At 41.7% G+C, this 20,806-nt stretch overlaps 1 protein-coding gene across 1 annotated transcript in view; it reads left to right on the forward strand.

Annotated features, from left to right (window-relative positions):
- The first annotated feature begins 8,907 nt into the window (after positions 1-8,907).
- Positions 8,908-20,806, forward strand: part of ADAMTS19 (ADAM metallopeptidase with thrombospondin type 1 motif 19) — a 228,433-nt gene continuing 216,534 nt past the window's right edge. Inside the window, exons 1-2 of the mRNA XM_049091890.1 lie at positions 8,908-8,983; positions 9,085-9,944. Coding sequence (XP_048947847.1) covers positions 8,908-8,983; positions 9,085-9,944 — 936 coding nt within the window. The remainder of the gene's footprint in view (positions 8,984-9,084; positions 9,945-20,806) is intronic.

A 20,806-nucleotide genomic window follows, 5' to 3' on the forward strand; every position in this document is an offset into this window, starting at 1 on the left:
AATACAAATATTTCTTATCCACACTCCATCCACTTTTCATCAATGATAATGTCTTATATAACCATAGTATATTACCAAAACAAGAAAGTTGATATTGATCTAATATTATTAAATAAACAACTGACTTTACTAGGATTTCATGAGCTGTGTGTGACTGTGTGTGTGTGTGGGGGGGGGGTTCCATGAAACATTATCATGTATTGATTTGTGTAACCATAGCCATGATTAAACTACAGAACTATTTTATTATCATAATCAAATTTCCCTTTGTTACTTCTACATAGATATGCAATCCTCCAAATCCAATCCCTCGCAGCAACTGATGTATTCTCCAACATGATAATTTTGTCACTTCAGAAATAGTATGTAAATGGAATAATAATAAAGCATGCAACCTTTCGAGATTGACTTTCATTCAGCACCATACCTCTGAGATCCATTTAATAGTTCATTTAATGTATGAGAATTCCAGCTGATTCCACATCCTTGTCATTACCTGGAATTGTTAGTATATTTTGCCCATTCTAACAGGCATCTCATGATATTTAATCATCATTTTAATTTTGCATTTCTCTACCAATTAATGATATTTAATGCATTTCCAGGTCTTATTTGTGCTGCATATACTTGCTTTTTGAGTCTTTTCCTCATTTTCTACTTAGATTGTTTTTTTTTTATTAATAGTGAATTCAAAATTTTAAAAAATATTCTGAATTTAAGTCCTTTGTCAGATATGTGGTTTTCAATATCTTCTCCCAACTGTGCCCAGTTTTACATCCTCTTAACAGGGTCTTTTTCAGAAAACAAAACAAAACAAAACAAAACAAAACAAAAAAACCTTTTAACTGAAGTCCAACCTATCACTTTTTTAAAAAAGATTTTATTTATTTATTTTGAGAGAGAGAGAGAGAGAGAGCAAGTGAGCACAAGTGAAGGGGAGGGGCAGAGGGAGAAACAGACACCCCTGCTGAGCAGGGAGATTAATCAGGGGCTTGATCCCAGAATTCCAGGATCATGACCTGAGCTGAAGAGAGATGCTTAGCTGAATGAGCCACCTAAGTGCCCCCCCAATCTATTCTTTTTAATGAATTTATTATTATTTTATTTCTATTTCTAGAAAAGCACTGTTTGTTCTTTTCCAAAGAGCATATGTAAGAACTCTTTGTTTAACCCTAAACTAGGAAGACCGACAATTTTGTTTCATATTTTCTTCTAGAAGTTTCATATTTTATAGTCTTATGTTTTATATTTAAAACTATTATCTATTTTGAGTTAGTGTTTATATATGAGATTCAAGTTGAGGGTTTTTATTTTGTCCTTGGTGTCCAGTTGTTCTGACGACATTTGTTGAAAAGGTATCTTTTCTCCATTGAATTACTTCTGCACCTTTGTCAAAAATCAGTTGACTGTAGTTCTGTGGAAAATATTTCTGGGTTCTATTCTGTTCCATTAATCTATGGAATACCACAATCTCTTGGTTACTGGAGGTGTGGATTAAACCTTAATATTAGGTGGTATTCAGTCCTCAGGTGGTATTTAGGCTTTATTATCTTTTGTCAATTTTTTTCACAACTTTAGTTTCTGTGGTTTTGATATATATTTAAAAAATCAATTTGTCTATAACTGCAAAATAATTCTTCTGGGATGTTGATAGGAATTGCTATAAACAGAATATTTGGGCAGAATTGCCTCCTTTTATATACTTATTCTTCCAACTCACTATATCTCTCCATTTATTGAGTTCTTTAATTTTTACTGTTTTGTGGTCTTCAGCATACAGATCCTATACATATTTGATTAGACTTACACCTAAATATTTCTTTGAGAGCTAATGTAAATAGTATTGAATTTTAGTTACTATTTGATCATTGCCAATATATAAAAATATGGTTGATTTTTGGTATCCTTGTATCCTGTGACTTTGCTCACTACTCTAGGAATTGTTTTGCATTGATTTTGAGAATTACATACATGGGCAATCATGCCATTGGCAAACAGGGACAGCTTTATTTAGCCTTTTCCAATTTGTATTACATTTATTTCCTTTAAGTGCTTTATTGCACTGATTAGGATTTCCAATACTATGTTGAACAGGAGTGGTGAGTGTGGATTCATGCCTTTATCTCAATTTTAGAGGGATAGTATTCAGTCTTTCATTCTCAGTTGTAGTTTCATTTTTTATTTTTTTAAGATTTTATTTATTTATTCATGAGAGACACAGAGAAAGGCAGAGACATAGACAGAGGGAGAAGCAGGCTCCCTGTGTGGAGCCTGATGCAGGACTCAATCCTAGGACCTCAGGATCACACTCTGAGCCAAAGGCAGATGCTCAACCACTGAGCCACCCAGATGCCCCTCAGTTGTAGTTTTAAAAAATAGATATTCTTTATCCAGTTGAAGCCTTTCCCTCTTATTCCTATTTCCTTTTGCTGAGAGTTTTAATCATAAATGGATGTTGAATTTTGCCAAATGCCCTTTTTTGCGTCAGTTGGTATAGTCACATGGTTTTCTTCTGTAGCCATTTGTTATAGTGGATTACATTGATTTTGGAATATTGAACCAGGCTTGCATTCCTCAAATACATCTCATTGGCCATTTTACATTATTCTGTTGATATACTGCTAAATTTAATTTGCTAATATTTTTTCAGGTTTATATCTATATTCATGATCTATGTTAATCTGTATTTTGACTTTTTGTAGTGCCTTTCTCTGGATTTGGTATGCAGGTAATGCCAGCTTCATAAATTAAGTTGCAAAGTTCTATTTTTCTGGGAAAGATTATGTAGAATTGGTGTTAGTTTAAAAATAAATGTTTAGGAATCACTGAAAGCATCTTCACCTAGAGATTTCTTTTTCCAAAGTTTTTAAGCTATAAATTCAATGTAATACCTTAAGAAGGCTTTTAGTTTAAGTCATATATGCTTGGGTTAGGCTACAGCTGAGGGATTGTAGGAAAATGAGGTAAATATTATTGTAAACTAAAGGAAAGAGAATCTTTGTAATACATTGACATTAAATTTAGCAAGACTGCTGTCTACTATAGAAAATGGTCCTAATGTACTGGTTCATCAAGCTAAGGGGTTTTCCCAAAATTTTGGAAGTTGCCACTTGTTTTTTTCCTGCTTATAGAAAATGTAAAAGAAGGTAGAGAAACTAAAAGAGGCCAATGAGATGTATTTGAGAAATGCAAGGCTGGTTCAAATTCCAAAATCAATCAGTGTAATCCACTATAACAAAAGGCTACAGAAGAAAGCCATGTGACTATACTGATTGATGCACAAAGGGCATTTGACAAAATTCAACATTCATTTATGATGAAAATTCACATCAAACTGAAATAGGAACAGTGCTTGATGGCTATGGATCCTTTTAGCTTCTTTTTCAGTAAACTGATGCTAAATTTAAGAAGAAATTACATCAGAAGAAAAGTGAAATATAGGGCACTTTCAGGGAAAGCACAGCATAATGATGAAGCAAAAGGTGTGACTATAAAATCTTTTGTTAAGAACTCATTGAGATCGCACTTGGATATTCAGAGGATCTTTGTGTCAGAGTGAAACTCCTCTAAAGTGTTTGATTTGTGTCTCCCAGACCTTTCAGCCAGACACGAGGAATTCTAACAAGTCTAAGAATTCTGCTTCTCATAAGCAACTCAAGGTAGAGAAGGTTTATCTCCAAGATATTTGAGTGTGTGGCTTTTGTCTCATGGATGGAAAGTGAAACCCATGAAGATTTACAGAATACTTGCAAAGTTTGAAAAACAGTTAAATGTGAAGAAATATTTCTGGAGAAAAAGGAGGTAGAGACCGTATAAAATGATACGGAGTTGCTAAATCCATAAGTTCTATTGTCAGGAAGCCAACCGAGAAAACTAATCATTTGTAAATGGGTACCATGTTTCATGAAAATGGAGGGATGACTCAGAGTAGCAACCAGTTCCTAGGGGGGAAGACCCGGCACCATGGAGAATTATTCCCAGAACTTGAGAGGTAATTAAGGAACTTTGAACATTTTCCTACTTGGATTTCAGAATTGCTCTGGACCAGTGACACCTTTGTGCTTCCTCTTTTCATTCCTTTTGAATAACAACATCTCTAGCAGCTATCCCTGCCTGTTCCACCACAGTATGCTGGGTGTATGGGAGGCAAATATACTGTTCTGTTAGTTTCACAGGTCTATAGAGGGAGAAAGACTGAATTCAAGGAGCTCTAGCTAATGAATGATGCTGAAAGCACTCATGCACACCTGATGTGATTTAGATAGTGAGATTCTGGACTTTGAGAAGCTGCTTTAATAGGATGAGCCTTTTGAGGGCCCTGGGAGGGGATGAGTATATTCTGCACATGGAAGAAATGCAAATAATTTATAGCTAGGGGGCATAAATGCACTCTGATGGTTTTTAAAATATGTTCATAAATTCTTTAATATTTCTCCATTTCAGTGTGAGCCAGACTTAGTGATTTGCTTCTTCTTTTTTTTTTTTTTTAAAGATTGCATTTATTTTGACAGAGAGAGAGAGAACAGGCAGGGAGAGGGGGAGGGGCACAGGGAGAAGCAGACTCCCTGCTGAGCAGGGAACCCTGCACAGAGCTCAATCTCAGGACTCTGTGATCATGACCAGAGCGGAAGGCAGACACTTAAACAAGTGAGCCACTCAGGTACCCCAGGGATTTGCTTCTTAAGAGTAGAATATGGCAAAAGTAATGGTAGGCCATTTTCAAGATTGGGTTATAAAAAGACCAAAGCTGCCAGTGTGGGTACACTCTTCGTCTTGAATTACTTGTTCTGAGAGAACACATGCAATGAATAGCCAGATGGAGAGGTCCGTGTGGCAAGTTTCCTGCCAATAGCCACGTGATTTAGAAAACAGAACTTTTATCTCCAGTTAATTCTTGAGAAACTATAGTTCTGGCCAAGAGTTTGACTGCCATCTTGTGAGAGACCTTGAGCCAGAAATACTTAGCTTGGCTGCTCCTAGACTCCAGATCCTTAGAAATGATGTGAGATGATAAATGTTTACTGTTTTAAATTGCTTAGTTTGTTATGTAGCAGTAGAAAACTATTAAACTCTCTCTGCTGCTCCCTCTTCTCTGGCACTCTGGCCTGTAAATTCTAATCATCTTGCTGTGTCTTGTCAGCTCATCTTCAGGGCTCTGTTTGGATTTCTCCTCCCTGTGCAGAAGCCTCTCCATGCAACTCAGTGAAAGGGTTATTTGTATTTTCTTAATATTTTAAGCATTTTTTTTTCGTATGGAAAAGTATTTAAGATGAGCTTTAGGTTGTAAGAGGCTTAAGGCCAATGAGTCGAGAGAATGAGGAAGGCTGAAGGCACCAAAGCCAACTTTCTCTGTAGAGAAGCATGGTTTATAAAGTGCAACATGTGAGCACCTTGTGGATAAGAACAGTTGGTTCCACTTACTCTGATGCTTTGTCACTTACCTCCACCCCACAAAAGCCATTCTTGGTTGATGCTAGCTACCATCTGGTGACATATGTAGTGACCTGGCTTAGGCAACATATTTTTCCCAGCTGCTCCTTTCTTCCCTCTGACGTTAGTCATGCACACCCATGTCACAGTCTTGCCTTTTCTCCTTGATTTCACCATGCACAATTTACTCAATTCCAAATCTTTCTTTCACGTACATACATACATGCTCAAACCCTCTTTAACCGATGCTTTTACTTGCACAACTAAGTCTCCTCAGTTAGAGTACAATAACTTCCTACGAGTCCTTTCTCTGTTAGGCTTGTTCTTTCTGTGAGCTAGATAAAGCATGCTGAGAGTAGCTGATCACCACCAGAGTTAGCGCTGTAATTCTGGATTAAGGAATTGGAATTGGAATGAAATACCGTACAGAAATCATTTTCTGTCATCTTCTAAACGATCTTAGAGAATCTCTTTAGAATTTCCACACCTATTCAGTGTAAATCATTGAATTAGGCAGGGTGTTGTTTAAAAAACATTATGTATATAAAACAGGGGTGCCTGGTTGGCTCAGTCTGCGGAGCGGCTCAGTCTTGATCATGGAATTGTGAGTGAGTGTGAGCCCCACGTTGGGTATAGAAATGACTTAAAAATCTTTAAGAAATTTAAAAAGATATATAAAATAAATCCTACTTTTCCAAAAAAAAAAAAAAAAAGGGATAGGCTGGTAGAAGAAATATGTAACAATGTGCACAAAACCAAATGATTTATAGAAGTCTTAGAAAATATACAAATAAGTTATAACAGTATTTCAGATGGGAGAAAGATTAGAGCTAGCTGGGAATTAGGCAAACCTTTCCATAACAATCACTATTAATTTCTACTATTAGGGATTGGAAGGGATCATGGGTCAGTAGGCACAAAAAAGCACAGAGATGGGCACTTCCATTGGCAATCTGTGCTTCTGAGAATATTCTGAGCTACCATATAGCTCATTTAGTTTTAAGGAATCACAAACGTATTCCAGTAAAGACAGACAATATCCATTCCTTCTATAGTCTTATATTTCTGTCATCATTGTTGTTCAAATTACATAAGAAACATTTTACTCAAGTCATATATCCTGGTGGACGTGTTTCATTAAAACTAGCCATCTGCCTTAAAACTTGCTATATTTGTTAAAAATAAACTGACTTTGATTTCTTGCCTAGTTTTAAGTCTGTATAATTGAGTCTCATAAAAAGGAGTGTGTAGGTTTCTAAGTAACCCAGATATTTCTTGGAGGTCTGGAAATCCATACCCACCCTAGTTGCTCCGGTTTTAGAGATTTTACAAGACAAGGTCTTGGAGACAGACAGAGCACTTTTGACAAACACACCTAGAGTGTCTTCATGTTTGTTTTTAAACTCAGGACAACTCAAAGAAAGTATTCTAGGACCCAGCTTATTCAAACAATGGCTTTCCTTTGAAATAAGATAGTCTGCCTCCCTTAAAGGCATAGTAGTCACCTTTGACACAAGGAACAGAAGGTAAAATAACAGAGGATGTGGGGAATCAATCTCCCACGGCTGGAATTTTTAGAAAATACTGATTTCTAGGTGACTGGCCTAGTCCAGAGGATGCAAATAGCAAGCAGATTAGATCAATCGCCCTCTAGTGTGATGTGGAAGGTTTGATGTGGCCAAGGAAGAGGTATGCAAAAGGGAGTGGGTACTATGAAGATCCGTAACAAAGGAAGCAAGAATATTTAAGCTGGGACTTCCCCCCAAAAGACAGAAGTAGCCAAGATAAAATTTTAGTGTACAAAAAAGTAAAAAAGGCAAAATAATCTCACCTCATCTGAGATCTTTAGCATACAATATTTAATGCCAGGTCCTTTAATCTCACCCTTATGTGAAAGAATGAGAGAGAGAGAGAAGGAGAGAGAGAGGGAGAGAGAGGGAGAGGGAGAGAGAGAGAGAGTATGTATGAGAGTGAGAGAAGGGGAGGGGAAGGAAAATTGATAGCAGTGATGAATGGCAAGCCTGAAAGATAAGGTGATATAAGGGGCCCTGAAATGTCAGGGTGTCCACTGTCCTGGGAACCTTTGAAGCACACTCCATGACGAATTACATTATCTCCAGGCTTAGGAAAATTCCTACAAAGATGGATAGAAAAATCAAAGGTCTTTGGAAAGTGGGGCCACAGCTTTGTGCTCAGGCCGGCAGTAAGTGTTGTTTTGTGTGATGTGAGGATGGGTGTTGGGGGGGGGGGGGAGCGCTAGGGGGTGGGGTGGACCAGGGAGGCGCCTGTACCTGCACACAGCTGGGGGTGGGGAGTGGGAGTGCGTCCCGGGTGAGGATGCAAATCGGCCTCCCAGAGCGGCCAATCAGGAGTCAGGTGGGGGAATTTGGGTCCCCACCCCAGCTGGGTGTGTAAGCACGTGTGTGGGGTTCCGGGACCTTTGTCCCGCAGTCACCCGGGGCGGGCGCCCCTCGGCTCCCCTTCTGTCGTCAGGTCCGCTTGAATCCTTTCTCCTCCACACCCACCTCGCCAGTCGCGCCTCCTCCCCATCCCGCCGCTGACTGCCGCCCGCGCCTCTCCGGGTAAGAGCCGCGTGCGGGGCTGGGCTCCCCGGGCTGCCGGGAACAGCCCCTGGCAGTGCCGCGCGGGCGCAGGCGGCGAGCCACGGCTCGGACACCACGGCGGGGCTGCCGGCGCGGGGCGCTCCTCCGCCGGTCCCGAGGCAGCACTGCCCGCCTCGCGCCTCAGCTTTGGGTCTACCCTGTGGGGCTCCGGAAACTCTCGCAGCGTCCGGGACGCGGCAAATAGACTCCTCACCTAATTCGCCAGGGAGCCCGAGCGCTGCGGGGCCGCGGCGCTGCCTGCCCCCGCTCCTCCCCCCACCCCACCCCCGCGCGGGCTCCGGCAGCCTCTCGGAGTCACACAGCACCCCCCCCCCCCACCCCCGGCAGACAAAGGGCCTGGGCCAACTCGCCGCCCGGCCTCCTTGCGCTCCGGGAGGCGGCGGCGCCCGCGGTGGATCGCGCAAGGAGGCGCGCGCGGGGCGAGGAGCCGCGGCCGCGGGAGCGCGGCCCCGGGAAGAGCCGCGAGATGCGCCTTACACACATCTGCTGCTGCTGCCTCCTTTACCAGCTGGGGGTCCTAGCGAATGGGGTCGTTTCAGGTAAGTTCTTCCGAGACTTGCGGCTCGCTTTTTCCGACTTCCCTAGCGGAAGCCGAGAACGCACGGGTAGGCTGGGCTGGTGCAGCCGGTGCGCGGTGAGCGGGGCTCCGTGGGTAGCAGTTGCAGGGGAAGGGAGCGTGCGGGTGCAGATGAGGGGGGTCGAGCTCGCCCGGCAAGAGGCACTTCTCCCGACCTCATTCTCAACGTCGTGGGACGATGATTAGCCTCCCTCTACTGAGAGCAGTTAGTATTTGCAAAAAGGTACGTTCACAGCCACCTGGAGGAAAGTGGGGAAGTACAGCGACTCGACAGCGATGCTTCGCTCTGACACATACTTAAGAAAGCAATCGATCCGTGTTGGAGTCTTTGCACCGGTTTTCCTCCGACAGAGTAAGCGCTGTCACCAAACTTTGCCGCCCCACTCCTTCACCCCTCCCCCATATAATCGCACTTTTATTTTGAAAATGCTGGGGTCTGTAATCCGATCGCAGGGCTCCGGGGGTTGCAGGAGCTCCGGGGGCTAGACGGGTGGTCTCCAGCGCGTTACCCCGAGAGCCCTGTGTCTGAGCCGAGTGTGAGCCTGGGAATGCTTGTGCTACTGGAACCGCGGCACGTTAAGCCCCGCACTTCTCTGTCTGCCCCGCCCGCAGGGCTGCAGTTCGCCCCCGACCGCGAGGAGTGGGAAGTCGTGTTTCCTGCACTCTGGCGCCGGGAGCCAGTGGACGCGGCCGGCGGCAGCGGGGGCAGCGCGGACCCGGGCTGGGCGCGCGGCGCTGGGGGCGGCGGCGGCGGCGGCGGCGGCGCCCGGGCGCAGGCGGCCGGCAGCTCGCGCGAGGTGCGCTCCGTGGCCCCGGCGCCGCCCGCGGAGCCCGTGGAGCCCGTGGAGCCCGTGGAGCCCGCGGAGCCCGCGGACGGCCAGTCCGAGCCCCGGCCCCAGCCGCGGGCCCCGGCGCCGCCGGCGGCCGAGGAGGACGAGGAGTTCGAATCTCAGGAGCTGCCGCGGGGATCCAGCGGGGCTGCCGCCCTGTCCCCGGGCGCCCCGGCCTCGTGGCAGCCGCCGCCCCCGCAGCCACCGCCCTCGCCTCCCCCGGCCCGGGAAGCCGAGCCGGACGGCGACGAGGTACTGCTGCGGATCCCGGCCTTCTCCCGGGACCTGTACCTGCTGCTCCGGAGAGACGGCCGCTTCCTGGCGCCCCGCTTCGCGGTGGAACAGCGGCCGGGCCCCGGGCCCGCGCCGGCAACGGCCGCCCCGCGCCCCCCGGCGCCGCCCGACGCCTCCTGCTTCTACACCGGGGCGGTGCTGCGGCACCCCGGCTCGCTGGCCTCGTTCAGCACCTGTGGAGGCGGCCTGGTAAGCGCCCTTCCTCGCCCCGCCCTCCGCCTTCCCGCCCCCGGTCCCTCTCCCCACGTCCGCCCGCCCGGTTTGCAGGCCCCTCGCCCCGGCCCAGAGCCGTCGCCCCGAACTTGACCCTCGCCTCCACCGCCTCCACCCCGCGGCGGCCTGTCCCGCCGCCTTCCCCCCGCAGAACATCTCCAGCGCCACTCCGGGAAGCTGAAGGCTACTGGCCGGGTCAGCAGCCTTCTCCTTCTACACGGTTATACGTTTCCTCTGAATAGCGTGTCACACTGTCTCCTGGTGACTCTTCCCGCTGGTTTTACTTCTTTCTGTTTTCCAAAATAAGCCCACCACGTGGTGTCTTTTAGGAGCTTGGAAGACAACCAATCTGCTCACTTGAGCGGGATCTCACTCCGTCTCTGCCCCCACCCCCAGGTCCTGCATTTATTATCTCCATTTTTTTTTTTTTTCCACGTCCTACTTCAAAGTAGTCAGAACAGTTCTCTAGGGAATTACAATCTGACAGCTGTCTAGAATTTAAACACATGCACAGCCACACTGGACACCTGTTCAGTGTTCTGTGAGCGACAGGAGTGGAGAAGGAGTCTGTGGGAGCTGTGGACGGATGAATGACCTTAGGACTCAGTATGCAAAGGGTCATGGTTCTCTGGGTTAACTTTTTCTTTTCTGAGGTTTATATTTTACTTGGCAGTAGTTGGCTTTTCTCCTCCCCACTCCACTGTAGAAAGTAGTAGGGGTGGGAGTCTTGCTGAGAGGCCTGTTGGAAGGGGAAAGGAAAAGCCATTTGCTCCATCTGAACAATAGAGATCATACTTGGATTTTCTCTCCTCTGTCCTGACCCAGGTTTGGGAATAATTGTTCCCTCCTGTAAGTTGGCCTTTGCTTTGTGGTAGAGTGTACATAACATAAAATTTACCATTTTAACCATTTTTAGATGTACAGTTCAGAGGCATTAAGTACCTTCACATTTATTACAGCGCCATCATCATTGTGGCCTTTATTACTAGTTTAAGGCAAAACCCACAAGATGTTGAAAACACTCATGTGATTTGTGGCCTCATTTTGCTGTTTCTGGTGAGCCATGGATGAAATCCACAAGGACTTGTCTGAAAGCAACCTGCTCATTTGTAGAAAAACCCAATAGTAATGGAGAGCAGAAAATAGCCACACAATCAAAGCCACCCAAAGCCATGAAATGGAAAAAGATGGTCAAAAATCCAGACAAAATGAAACTGGAAATTTTTACCTATGCCCTCCTAAGGTCTCATGGTCCAATGATGTAAATTGCTGGACAGGGCTATATTTTACCAGATGCTCATAATGATGAATATTCAAATATGGACATTTTTAGCCATGAGTGAAAAAAGTTGGCATGGAAAAAATACACGAAAAGCTTTTAAAAATGTTTTTTGTGGAACTGGTGTTTGAACACTTCACTGGGGGAAACATTTTGTGGGGATTTCATTGTCCACTAGTTTTTGGCCAGGGATTAAATAATTACATATAGAACGTTCCTGGTGTGGTAGAAGCAATAGGGGATAAAGCATTTCACTGTGTTGAAATGTGGGCCTTTGGTCAGATTTTCCAAATGAGCTATGCCTTCTCTCCATACTTAAGGGAGCAAAGTTAGAATTATGAGTAGGTTTTTCATAGACTGAATAGGAGTTTGACATACCTCCCTGTTTATCATGTTGGACTTTTGCTCACTTTTCCTATTAGCCACATATGTATATGTTCTGAACTGGGAAGTCTTTGTTATTGAGGAAATCTGACGTTGCCAGCAATACAGTATAGCAGTCAGACTTTTGAGTAAAAAGTTAGGCAGATAGCCAAGAAGAGTGGGTTTGTTACTCCAGCCTCTACCATGCCAGCCCTTTTTCCCTTATGAGAGTGGATTAGGAAAGGGAGCAGAGTTTGTTATCTGAGCTCCGACATTGGCTTGTTCCCTGACAATTGACAAGTCCCTTACCTCTCTGGGCTTCAGTTTTCATTAGTTAAATGAGAGAATTGGATGCTTTAATTAAAACCTGGAGGATAGAATTGAAATTCTATTACATGTTAAATGTATCCTACATCTTGCATTGGGGACTTACAGATGAGGACAAAGACATCATACACAAGTGGTTGTGACACAGGTATCCATGGGACAGTGATGTGCTGAACCAAATCTTGTGCCTGAGGTGAAGTCCAGCCTGGGGAGTTGGGCAAGGCTTCCCAAAGCAGAGTTGAACTGGCTTTTGAAGCATGAGGAGGCTTTCCCTAGGCAGAACAAGGCTGAAGAGTGTTTTAGGTCGAGGGATGATGCTGAAGATGTAAAATTGCAGGCCTATCAGGGAAATGAAATCAGGATCTCCTGTGATGAAGCCAGAAGGTACAACAGGGAGAAATGATCTGGTGAGAACAGACCTCCAAAGCCCTGTCTGCTGGAGTATGGGCTTTTCCTAACTTTTGATTATCATAGGGCTACACACTGTTCTTCTGTATTTCCAGAATTCTGTGATATTCTGCTTCTAATATGAGGAATCATAATGACTTTCTGTGGGGGTGACTTATTTATAACAGCAACTGCTTTTCTTCTCAGTAAGTGAAAGCTTTCTGGTGGTTAGTTGCCTAGGAAAGAGTAGATAACTAAGTGTGCCTTCCCCTTTCCTCTCTCAGCGGTTGGTTTTGTCTCCTGGCGCCTGAACTCCTCAACACCTTTTGGATTATTTTGTATTTGAAAAGATCCAAAAGTCTCTATCAAAGGAGACAGATCCAGTTTTGCAACTGGAAATCTTTTATCAACTATCATCCAGTTTTGCAAGGTGGTAAACATTTCTAAGGTTGGCCCGTTCATCCTCCAGATATTAATCTGATTCGTGCTGTGAAAGCAAAAGTGCTAGAATAGATATTTTGGGTACATGGTCAGGTGCTGCCTCTCCAAAGTACTTAAACTTTCTGGATTTCATTTTTCCTGTTTATAAAACGCACAAATTGTATTTATATGTCTAGACATTGATGTATGAAGTGTTCTTTCTGTTTCCCTTATTAGTGTGTAATATTGAACAGTAATCTTATTTGAGCCACATATTAGATCCCGTAGTCACATAAATATCCCAGTACTAAGCGATTAAACATTTGTTGAGCAAGTCCTCTGAGCAAGGCACTGTGCAGGTATGGAGAATACAAAAAGGAGATGAAAAAGCCTTGACTTACGTTTCAAGGAGCTTCCATCCTGGCTTGCCCATGACAGATGGAAGCAGGGAAATAGAGTAGCTTGAGATAGGTACAAATGTAGGTATGTCCCAAATACTTTGATGGTATCTTCTTACTACTTATTTCTTTTTATTTCCACAACATTGTAAGATACCTGGTTTTGAGTAGGCACTCAATAAAAATAACTGAGCAAAATACAGCATATACAGTACTTCATTATGTTTTAAATAACCATCTCTAAAAATTAAAGTACAAAAAAAATCAACAAATTAAATTTTATGAAAGAGTGCAACAATTTCCTTGGCTCAAAACTAACACATTAGTTCATTGTTGTTGTTTTAAAAACCACACCTGGGACGCCTGGGTGGCTCAGCGGTTGAGCATCTGTCTTCTGCTCAGGGCGTGATCGCGGGGTCCAGGGATCCAGTCCCACATCGGGCTCCCTGCGAGAAGCCTGTTTCTCCCTCTGCCTGTGTCTCTGCCTCTCTCTCTGTCTCTCGTGAATAAATAAATAAAATCTAAAAAAAAGAAAAAACCACCCCCAAACCAAAATACACACACACACACACACACATACACATACCCCTAAGCAGGATAAACTAGAAACTACACACCTTGCCTTTGGTTCCTTTTAAATGGACTGTTGAAATGGTTATCGTTAATATTTGGATTATCCTTCCAGGATGATAAAGAATGACTACTAAAACTTTACCCCCTTAATTTTTAAGTTGTATACAGTAGTCATTTTGTTTAGTTCTTTATACAGAATATGCAGTCCTGTGTAAATTCAATTTTGGGAGGCAGTTTAGTCCTTTTTTTGAATCACAGTATCCAATGCCACAGCCAGTTTTGAACAGTTAAATATTTTAGGGTATCCATTTCGGACAGGGCACTTTCTCAGATACTAGTACTAAAGCAGGAGGGAGAGTGAGGAGACAGGGTTGAGGGGAAGGGTTGTGCACTAACAGAACCAGGAAAAAAATGGAATCAACATCTAAATGAAAAAAGTAAAGATTGCAGACTAACCTCACACATCTACCTTCTTTGTTCAAGCCCCATCTTAGGAGCAACAGAGAAGATCTTCTAAATAAATCTAAAGCAATATTATAAAAGACTGCCATTAGTACCTCAGACATGCTGAATATCTCCTGAAAGAGTGAAAACAGTTTTGGATTGGATTAATGGAAAACACAGAGACATTAGGAAACTTCTGTGAATGGTGAGGGCTATACCAGAAGTACTGATGGACATGCAGGGAGCAGGAATACAGGGAGCAGAAGTGGTTTTGGCTTTTTCTCATGTCCAGTTATGGCAAGCAGTAGAATCCAAATGTCTGTGCCTAGGCAAGAACAGAGAGGATAAAAGCAGAGCTTTCCCAGGCATGTTGGTGACACCATAGGACCCAGCATCTCCCCTCCAAAAGATCTCTTAGCTCCCTGCAGCGAGCAGAAGGTCCCATCTCTTTCATCAAATAACTGGAGGAGTCACAACAGATAGGTGAGCAGGGAAACGAAAAAGGTGTGAGCTGACATCCAAGAATGTCACACTTTTAAGAAAATGAAGCATATAAAGGAGTCATCAAACCCTGGCTAGTTAATATATGAGGCAACAAAATTAATAGAACAAATGGATAGGTCAACAGAAGTATAAGAGCGGATATATATTTATGGAAAAAATAAATTAAAAAAATACAGCAACAGCTGCTATCTAGAAAAAGATGAGTAGATATAATGGACCTAAAAATAAGTGATCATTGGAACTAAAAAACTCCATCAGTGAACTGACAGGTAAATTTCTGATCTAGAAGATCAGGCCCAGAAATTCTCCCAGAGCATAATATAAAGGACAAATGCATCCACGGTATGAAAGAAAAGTTGTGAGCCATGAATCATAGATCTGGATGATTCACATTTATCCAATAGCAGTTAACTCTTAAAAATAAGTGAAAGGATCGAATTTTGTTTGTGTGAGTGTAGTGTAATTTATGTTCCAATTTTTCACTTTGATAACTGCATGATAAACATCCTGATACAGTAAAGTTTGAGCACATATCTGATTATTAACCTCTGCCCATTTATAAAGGAATAAAGGACAGAATAGAATATTTATTTTTAATGTTTAAAAATTTTTTAATTTTTAAAAAGAGTTTATTTATCTGAGAGAGACACTGAGTGTGTGAGAGAGTAAGCATGGGCAAGGGAGGAGGGGCAAGGGGAGAGGGAGAAGCAGATTTCCCCACTGAGCATGAAGCCCTACTATGTGGAGCTCCATCCCAAGACCCCAGAATCATGACCTGAGCCAAAGGTAGAAGGGAGACACTTCCTAGACTGAACCACCCAAGTGTCCCATGGATAGAATTTTTAAAATGCATGCAGTGTACCCTAAACATTTGAACCTAATTTAAATCACCAGTATATATATTTATCCACCAAACTTTGGATGTGAGGCCAGATAACTGGTATTACAGGTGAGCCTTACCCATCAGGCATACAGACCAATTTCCAGTATAGGTTTCTGTATTTGGAAGAAAAGCTAAAGATAAATTCAAACATAATTTGTGTGTAGCATCCTGGACTTTAATTTTTTTTTTTTTAAGATTTTGTTTATTCATGAGAGAGGCAGAGACACAGGCAGAGGGAGAAGCAGGCTCCATGCATGGAGCCTGATGCGAGACTTGATCCCAGGACCCCAGGATCGCACCCTGAGCCAAAGGCAGAAGCTTAACCGCTGAGCCACCCCTGTGTCCCAACTTTTAAAAATTTTGAATCTTTTACACTTGTTTCATCCCAAATAAAATGAGAGCATAACAACTTAGCTTTCACAAGTCTTTCCAAAATTTTCAAATAAACAGTTTTGCACTTGTATTTCCCTGTCTAATATTTAGTGATTGATTAAATTACATGACTACAAAATGTCATACCTACGTATGTTCAAGCAAATGTAATTGTTTCTTGGTAAACATACAGGCCAATTGGTGGAAATAATTGCTTGGAGCAAGACAAGGGAGTAATCTACTAGCTGTGTGCATTCTGCATGTTGCATGCCTCGGTGATCATGTTTTCTAGGTGGTGTGTATAGAGAATTATTTAATTCAGTAATTGACTTGATTTGGCTGATATAACTATTATTGGTTAGGTAGAGATTAACAGAATTTTTTTTTTAGTATTGTAATAAAATTTCCAGAGATAAAGAAAGACATGCACCTTCACATCAAAGGATGAATCACCAAGCTCACAGTCATTTAAGTAGAGACCTATACCTAGACATATTATGGGGAAATATTAGAAAGTCAAAGTGAAAATTCTACAAGTTTAATAAAGGAATGATTATTCCTAATGGAATGAGTGTCAGACACTAGAGGATCATCAGTTGATAGTTTTAGAGATCTGAGGAAATGTGATATTGACTTAGCCCAACTACCATTCATTTTTTTTCAAGTTTCTATTTAAATTCCAGTTAGTTAACATACAGTATAGTATTAGTCTCAGTTGTAGAATTTAGTGATTCATCACTTAGATATACAACACCCAGTGCTCATCAAAACAGGTGCCCATGGGCAGCCCCGGTGGCTCAGCAGTTTAGCGCCGTCTTCAGTCTGGGGCCTGATCTGGAGACCCAGGATCAAGTCCCATGTCCGGCTCCCTGCATAGACTTCTCCCTCTGCCTGTGTCTCTGCCTCTCTCTCTCTCTCTCTCTCTCTCTCTCTCTGTGTGTGTGTGTGTGTCTCTCATGAGTAAATAAATAAAATCTTTTTTTTTTTTTAAAAAACAGGTGCCCCCTTTAATACCTATCACCTATTTATCCCATTCCCCCACCCACCTTCCCTCCAGTAACTCTTGGTTTGTTCTGTGAGTTAAGAGCCAAACTACCATTCAAACCTAAAAGCAAAGCAAAATCATTTTCAAAATTATAAGGACTTGGGATGCCTGGGTGGCTCAGCAATTGGGCATCTGCCTTTGACTCAGGGCATGATCCCGGAGTCTGGGATCGAGTCCCACATCGGGCTCCCTTCAGAGAGCCTGCTTCTCCCTTTGCCTGTGTCTCTGCCTCTCTCTGTGTGTCTCTCATGAACAAAAAATTAAAATCTTTAAAAAAGAAAACAAAAACACAAAAAGTCCAAAATTATAAGGACTCAGACTTTACCGAACAGAACCTCCAGAAAGGTATGCAATGAAAAAGTCTTCCTCCAACATCCTTTTTCCAGTCATTGTTATATTCCCTCCTAGATGTTACTAATAACCCTAGCTAGGGTTATTAGTTTCTAGTGTGTGATCTAGAAGCAGTTGATGCATAAGCAAATATGTATATGTAAATGTATAGTGTTTAAGCCTACATTATTTATACATAGACACAAATGCATGCACATGTGAGATGATCACATATGAGTGCACAAAGAGATTCCTCTTTCTTTTCATGATAGTTCCCTTTTATACCTGATTGCAGGTATGTTCTGTAATCTACTTGTTGTTGATGTACATTTGATCAGTTTAAGTATTTTCCTATTATGAACAGTGCTAAATAAACAGGACTCTGTAGATATGCCAGTTTGCTTCTGTAATGTAAATATTTGTCAAAGGGCATGCCGTATTGGTCATTTGGATTGATGGTGCCTGATTGTACCCGACAGAGATGGTGCCACTCTGTATTCAACAGGCCAGAAGAGTCTGAGAGTATGTCTTTCCCCTATGCTTTTACCAACATGGGTGTTATTAAAGAGGTTGATGTTTGTGAAATCTAATAGGCAAAGAAATGTTAGCTCAGTGTAGTTTTTATTGACAGTTTTGGGGTATTTTTTTTTTGTGAGGCTGAGCATCTTTTCATATTTTTATTCTTAGTTCCTTTGCTGTAAATGTACCATTCGTATCCTCTATTCATTGTGCTATTAGATTTTTAGTCTTTTTCATTGCTTTCCAGAACTCTTTTTGATTAGTTTTTTAAAAAGATAAATAACAAAATGATACAGGCTGAGTATAGAAAGTTAGGAAAACATATAAAGTAAGTCATCTGTAAACTTACCATACATAGATAGTCACTTTTTAGTGTATATGCTGAAAAGGAAATATAAATATCAAATAAACTTTTGCAACTGTTTTCAAGATTATTGGTAAACTAGTAAAAGCAGATTTTCTCAAACATCATTTCTGGTTAATTAGGTTGGCACAGATTATGCAAATTGACAATATCCAGGGGGAATGCTTTGGGAGTCCTTAATCTTAACAGGAGAGCAAATTGGTAGAGACTTTTGTATTATATGTACTAAATTGTAAAAGTGCTTACCCTGCTTTGCAGGAATATTCATATCTTTGCAAAAGATTTACATATAAGCCTATTCATTGCAATGTTATTTTCAAGACATTGTAAGTATTCATCATCATTAGTGGGCTACTTACGTGTGTGTGTGTGTGTGTGTGTGTGTGTGAATTCCCAGAGAACAAAAAGATAAAAGAAGTAATTCCTTGCTTCAATATATTGACAATTTTAAGCAACTGTTTTTTTGCTTCAGCTTCTTGTCCTGCCTGTGTCCATCATAATTCTCGGATTTAATCAGTGTTCAGTGTCTCTTTATCAACTGAAGAGCGCGTCTCTTTAAGGCATTTTATGGTTTTCTGGTTTAAAATTCAGAGTAGTGTGTATGATTATGGTTCTGCTCCCGGTGACACATGAGAAGTTTCTGTATGTAGAATGTGCAGATAACTCCGTTCTTATTTGAGGCAAGGATACGGTGAATTCTAATTAAAAAATAATCTTATAAGAATCATCATGCTGATGGATTGACATTGAACATTTAAAGTCAATAAATTCTTTAATCATGTATTAATCTATGTCTTTGTATCCTGAGAGAATTCAGGCATGAAGCAATTTTATGAGAAGAAATTTTGTTTAATAATATTTGCTGATTAAATAATTACTTATTGAAATTTGTTAGCTGAATCATAGCATGATATACTTTTTACATTCGGGAAATTCTTGACAAGAGCTTTAAAGTATTTTTTTTATGCAACACTAAAACAGCACATTTGTATTAAGCTCACGCACAATGTTTCCACTTAATTGCAGTTACATTTTTATGTCAGATGGTTTTATGGCTTTACATGTACAAAGTAAAGAATAATCAGAGGAGTTCTATGTTCCTGATCGATGGGAAGTGTCTTACCTTAGAAAAGTAATCTTCGCATATTTTGAGGCAGTGGGACAATCAGTAGTCCCTCTTGGATTATGATTTGGGGGATTTCCTGAAAGAAAATTTTAAGATTCCCTTAGTGAAACAAGGACCATAACTTGCTTCAGAGTGCATTTAGGGTGCAGCCATAGTGAGCACATCATCTTGTCTCCATCTCATCTTTATTCTCACGCCAAGCCCTAGACTGAGAGAAGTGAGAAAATAGGAACTAAGCCATTTTAATGCTACCCAGATATTTGTACAGAATTATTGCGTGGCGGTGTTGAGAAGGTCCCCGGGGGTTAGAGTTTAGTATTTGACTTTTCCAACAAGAGAAACTTGATTTCATTTCATAATTAACATGCATATATCTGCAATAAATTATTAACTGTTGAGGCTTTAACTCAGATGATCAAGAAATGGAGCTGATGAGCCCAGGCCAATTTTGGCATTATTTAACATTTTCTGCTTTCCTGTTGCTTGCCATTAAAAATAAAATAATAAGATCTAAACATTTGTTTTTTTTCTTCACAAGCACATAAAAACGTTTTACCTTAGTTTTTTTTCTTTTTTTCCTCTTCTGCAATGCTTCATGTAAAATATATGACCACTTTCTGCAGTGAGCTCACATCACTGGTTCTTTGCTCATGCTTCTGGGTGCTTTTTTTCTTAAAGTCTAGTGTGCAGACAGCTTTGTCAAAATCATGATGGTAGGGGTGAGGTTGAGAGAGTTGGGAATTCTCATTTAAATCAGAATCCCAGTCTGGGCCTCAGATCCAAGAAATGCATTTATAAAGAATCCAAGGTAATTCTTGTGCAAGCTAAAATTTGAGGGTAGCCACTGGGAATTTAAGAAACAAACCAGATGAACATGTGGGAAGGGAAAAAGAAAGAAAAGAGAGAGAGAAAGGGAAGCAAATCATAAGAGAGACTCTTAATGGTAGAGAACAAACTGAGAGTTGGTGCAGGAAGGGAGTTGAGGGTTGAGTTGAATGGGTGATGGGTATTAGGGAGGGCACTTGTTATGATGAGCACTGAGTGTTGTATGTAAATGATGAATCACTGAATTCTGCTTATGAAACCAATGTTCCATTATATGGTCACTAACTAAAATTTAAATTTTGAGTGGCCTTGAAAATTCCAGCACTCACAATCTTTAATAGCTAGAGTTATATCCACCAAATTTTATACCCTAGGTGGATGGATTTTAATACTCCTTTTTAGCTCCTATAGTGAACTTGGATACCTTCTGTCTTTACCTTTACCCCAGGAGCCCACTCAGATCTCATTGAGCTGGAAAGGATTTTATGGATTTCAAAACCTTATTCAATAAGTTATAAATGTGAGCTAGTCAGGAGGTGATATCATGGGACCTTAATGTTGTTATGAATGTTTTTCTGCTCTTTAGGTGGAAAAGTATATAGAAATTGAAACTTGCTTCCCATTCTGGAATTTGGAAGTCAACAAAGTTCAATTACTTCCAACTGTCATCAACAGTTTC

Source organism: Canis lupus, chromosome 11 (genome assembly GCF_003254725.2).
Source record: "Canis lupus dingo isolate Sandy chromosome 11, ASM325472v2, whole genome shotgun sequence".
NCBI classification, from domain to species: domain Eukaryota; kingdom Metazoa; phylum Chordata; class Mammalia; order Carnivora; family Canidae; genus Canis; species Canis lupus.